The following is a 5,440-nucleotide window of genomic DNA, read 5'->3' as shown; positions in this document are numbered from 1 at the left end:
ATCGAAGCTTTAAAGGTAATGTCCTTGTTCATTGTAACCTCATGAGTCTATTGATACCCTTGCTTGGATGGGAATGCGTCGGAAACCCGAGAAACACTAACCCCGATTTTGTGCACTGTTCATGCACACGTAAAACCTTGCATTTCAGGGAATTCTAAGCACATAGAAGGCTTAAGGAGGTCCTCACGAGCCTTGGGGTAGTTCGTTGGAAGAGTTTGGATGTCGGAGGACCGAGATCGAAGCTTTTCAAAGTCGACCGGATTATCAAGCTTCCTCAGGTAGATTCTAGTAGAATTCAAGGCTTAAAAGTAGTATAACTTGATTCTACATGTTATTAGCTTCATTTTGGTACCAATTGCATGAAAAATTGTGAAGAAATGAAGGAGAATAGTGAGTTTGAAGTTTTGCCCAGTTTCTGGCGCCGGCGACAGTCGCCAGAGCTGGAGGTAGGATGTGAAGGAATATTCCATCAAGTATAATGGAATATTCTCACTCCGTCAGTTATGATTGACGGTTACCGTTAGGATTTAACAGATATTCCGAGGAATATTCCTGACATCGTTGAAGGATCCGTCAGGATCCCCTACGCGTGGCCGCGCGGTTTACCGTGCCTTGGTCGAAACGTGGCGGGGCGTGCGAGGTCATAAAATTATTTTGAAAATTTAGGTAGGTTCGTGGAGTTGTGTAGATCACTGTGGTATATTCATATACTCAAATTGAGTAATGTATGAGAAGTTATTAGCTAGTTTTGTATATGTGCTTTAAAATAACGCTTTTATAGTTAATTTACATATAGGTGAGGCCTATCCTAAGGACAAGCGTATCCATGAGCGACTCGGGGGCTACAACCCTTCGATATGTCAGTGAGTGGGCTTTTGTTTTCAGTATATATTTATATACTTGATATATTTCCCAGAAATGCATTTTTAAGGAAAGTATGCTTTGAAATAATATGCCAAATGCTTCTATATTTTGAATATGCATTGCATGGTTGCATATGTATATAAATGTGGTGTTGTGGAGGCACAGGTGAGTTTAGGTAAGTTATGTTTGGTTGTGTGAATCATCGATGATGTGATATGTGATATGTGATTAAGTAATGTTGAGCTCATAAAGCTGCACCTAGGGTGATTGTGAATTAGCCAGAGATATGACGTACAAGTCTGTTTATGTACGTGACCTCCCGCATTATATGCTCATATTGGATCCAACTTAAGTGCACAGTCTTGTCGTATAGACCTTATTCATGGTTCCGACTCGTAGGTGACTAGCGATTCATCGCCCGGCTATTATGAGAGAATAGAATTGAGTATAATTATATTTCACCCAATCTTGTCGTACAGACCCTCTTTAGTGGTTCCGACTTATGTGCAATATATTGCCGTATAGGTCATTGTAGTGACTCCGGCCAGATTGACTTTTGAGCTATGAATTCAGCCGTACAAACTACCTTAGGGGTTCTGGCTAACATATCATATCTCTATGAAATCATTCTTACCTAGATTGTTTACTTTGTTATATTTTGGCATGGCATACATATCAATATGATTATGTGAAGCATGAATTGAATTGATATGATTTCAGATATATATATGTATATGCTTATATCTTGATTTTGGGAAAATTATACATGTTTTACAGCGAGGGGTTAGTATATTGATAAATGAAATGACTTTGTAAAACATTTGTTTTTGCCCACTCACGTTTTCTGTTTTGCGCCCCTCGAGGTTTTAAGTAAGTTGTTGTTGGTGGCTTAAGGACGTCAGCAGTTCTAACTTATCCAAATAATAGTAGGACATTCCTGATACCGTATAACTAGTTTGTCCTACTGAACTGCACCTAGACTTTATGCTCTAATTAGGAGTGTTCACTGTTGTAACTAACTCCTATCACTTTCTGTTTAGTAGTGCACTCAAGTAATCTGGTTTTAATTATTCGTATTGTTGCTATCTTTGCTTCCGCACTGTGCACATGGCTACGTCACTCTCACGTGACGGCCACCATGCCTTGACCTCGGTCGGGGTGTGTCAATACTTAAGAAATTGAATGGTATGTATATTTAAGCCGATCCAATGGTCACCAATTTTTAATATTTAATTTAATATATATATATATATATAATTATTATAGTTTTTAGGGTATAAAATTGTTAAATTAATATATATAATTTTTATAGTTTTTTTAGGGTTATAAAATTATTAAATTAATACTTTGCTTATAGTGTATCCTGTTATACATGTTTATACCCGAACCAACCCGTTATCTTAACAGGTGCTTATCGGGTTACCTGATAACGACCTAATTCGTTATCGTGTCGACCCGAACACCTGTCAATTTTGTGTCGTGTCATGTCGAGTTATCGGGTCATGTCAGGAATTGTCAGGCCTAATAGCAATTATCGTTTGTATTTACCTTATTTAAAGATTTGACCTTTAATCGCTTAGGTTGTCTCCAAAAGAGGGTGGGAAAAATTTTCATATTTTGAGTCCAAATCATCTACAAATGATGTATTTTTGGTTGGGAAAAAGATAAATTTGATTTGGCTGTGGGTGTTTGGGTCTTGCTTCCACCCTAGATGGATAAGAAATGAAGTGGGACGAGGGCCTGCAACAACACGTTAAGTGGGAGAGTGGCGGTCCCGCGTGTGAGAAGCAACATGACCGAGGGGAGATGCGGGCATGCTCACTGCAATCCAAATTTCTACCACTGAGATTAGCGAGCCGTCGTCATCCAATGGTTGTCGGCACTACTGGTTATGATTTAGTGTGGCGCGCTCATCTCTACATTCCTTTTTAAATTCAATGATTAAAATTCAGTTTAATTTACAATAATAAAAAGGATCCAGCAGCTCAAATTTAGATACAACGGTCAAAATAATATTATTAATTATTTCAAATTAGATCCAATGGCAAACTCTTCCAAAACTCTATATATACCCATCCATTTGTTTAGTAATCCATAAAAAAATATTTCAATGTTATCATTTCACTACAAAAACTTGAATTTTCATAATTGAATTTATTTATTTTTCATCAAAATGATCTTAACCTCATACGTATAGATGAATAGGTTCCTTACCGTTGGAGAAAAAAAATCATTAACATTATAGGTATAGATGAACAATAAAAAATAAGGGACTAAATTTTTGGATTTCTCACCATTGAGTTCGAGAAAACCTTAAGACATGTTCATGTACATGAACGAAGGTTCTTCAAAGCAAACAAAGAATAAAGAAAAGAGTAATGTTAGGTAGATTAAATTTTTAGACCTAATTTGTCAACAATAAGAAATAAACAAGTTAATAAATACATAGTTAATAATCCAATCATCAACCACAATATCATATGGTTTACAAAATTTGGTCTAAAAATTTAGTCTCTAAAATTATCCTAAAAAACAATAATATAGAAACTCTCTAAAAATGAAACTTTTCATAAATTTTTTTTCACCTCACACTTTACCAGCACTCTCTACTACCTTAGTTTAACGTTTCATTTCTCAAAATTTAATAAGACACGCGGCCGGAAGATAATGGGGAGCTTTCATTGATGCAATGTGTGGCTAGCTGTCAAAGTTAATGGTGTAATCAACTTTTGATAATTTGTTTCTTTTGTAGTTATCATCATCCTCCTTATGTTGACTTCAACCCACTGTCGAAAATAATTCCGTGGTTGTTGCGCCATTATTTTGTTACTTTCATTACGGAATAATCCTAATTTATTTTCTCACCCTTCCCCACGCACTTGCATTAATTACACTCAATAGTAATTCCATTACTTTTTTTTTAAACCAAATAATTAACATCACAAGCCAGGTTTTAAGTAAAATTCATTGTTGGCTGCATGTGTTAATAGATGGATGTGTAGAAAGGGTATTATAGAAATGTATCAACCACTCAGACGCGATGAACGAAGTTAAGATTAAGGTTTTATTCTTTTCTTTTCTCGAAAGTTAAGATTTATTTAATCTGATCGAAGCCACAATTAAGAGCATTAAGTGGATATCCCGACCGTACTATCATTATGCTTTCGCAATGTTGCTCGGTTTAATTTGTGATCTTTTTTTGTATGTGGGACTCTATCTTTTTGGGCAGATAATTAACAAATTGACCATCAAGAATGAGTAATTAATCACTATGAAAGTTAATTACGAGAAAAGCTAGCTGAATCCATATATATATGTACGTTGAATTCTCACAAATATATATATATATATATATATATATATATATATGTATGTATGTATGTTGAATTCTCACAAAAACCCAATAATTGGTTATTCAAAAGCACAAACTAAATTTATTTCGCTATGCTACTCTACTGTTTTCTACAACTATATGTATCTGAGACAGCTATACAAATCATATTTGATGTCTAATTAAGCCATAAACAGTGACCAGAGCCATGATGAAGGAGTGATCAACACGAGGCTCCACCACCAAAGTAAGCACATCATCTCCAAAAACTACTCCTGAACTTGACTGCTTTCTCTTTGCCTCTGCCACAACTCGTCCATTGTTGTCTCTTATTCTAAAAGCTGATGATGATGATTTACCATTCAAACCCTCTAACCTGTAGCAATTGCTGTCAGATCCCATGGTTACTTTATAAGAACAATCTTTATTTCCAAGATTTATTTTACAACTTTTTCTCACTTGAAAAATTGGCTTCTTGGCATCAATATCATTGCTTTGATAGCCATTCCAACTTGGAAAAACGCTCATTTTCTTCTCACATAGAGAAAAAAGAAGTTTGCCGCGGAGATCCATGAGGTAAACTTCGTTGCTGTGTTTGTCGTCGTAGTTATCTATACGATAAACGACTTCGCCATTTTCATCAAAGGCAGTGCACCCGTTTCCTTGCATCACGAGCGATTTCATCCATATAGTGAATGTTTCCCTCTTTGAAGTCATATACTCGTTACTAGAACATGTAGTAGTCGGTGTAATATTTAGAGAATGAACCTTCGTCATTTGGGAGCTGTGAGAAGGGAGACGTTTTTTGTTTGATATTTGAGGAAGAGATTAGAGATGCTTGTGTTCGATGAGACTACTACACAGTCAAGTTAGTAATTTATACTCTCTCAAAGAGAGGGACTAGGACCAATATAAAATGTTCTGAATATTAGTTTAATTAGTCTTCCAAAACTCCACGTTTTTCATATATGCATTTGTGAAAAAATTATAAAAATTGTATAATACACGGTATATTATAGACATATATATATAACCTTTAACAGAAGGGATCTGTATTTTTTTATTATTTATAGAAATAGAGATTAGTTGTAGAGCTCATACCACATCGAATTTTAACGATACGAACTGTCTATTTTTTAAGTTGCACCTCATAGATCACCTTACAAAATATTAGCCAAACCGGAAATATATAAGGTATCTAATTGAATTCAAATAAATTGACGAACACTTTTGTTAGCTAGCCAA

The 5,440-nt window shown here is 35.3% G+C and overlaps 1 protein-coding gene across 1 annotated transcript; it reads right to left on the bottom strand.

The window, feature by feature from the left end:
• Positions 1–4,243: 4,243 nt before the first annotated feature.
• Positions 4,244–5,023, bottom strand: LOC126627227 (protein LURP-one-related 3-like). The gene has a single exon (XM_050296679.1). It carries the CDS (start codon positions 4,970–4,972, stop codon positions 4,361–4,363), a length of 612 nt encoding a protein of 203 aa, XP_050152636.1. The 5' UTR covers positions 4,973–5,023; the 3' UTR covers positions 4,244–4,360.
• Between the last annotated feature and the right edge of the window lie 417 nt (positions 5,024–5,440).

Source organism: Malus sylvestris, chromosome 6, assembly GCF_916048215.2.
Source record: "Malus sylvestris chromosome 6, drMalSylv7.2, whole genome shotgun sequence".
In the NCBI taxonomy this organism is placed as follows: domain Eukaryota; kingdom Viridiplantae; phylum Streptophyta; class Magnoliopsida; order Rosales; family Rosaceae; genus Malus; species Malus sylvestris.
This window is presented reverse-complemented; position numbering and strand designations above follow the sequence as displayed.

Bases quoted from the DNA above. Each gene is read 5' to 3' on its own strand.
- LOC126627227 (XM_050296679.1), bottom strand. From the start codon at position 4,972: ATGACGAAGGTTCATTCTCTAAATATTACACCGACTACTACATGTTCT.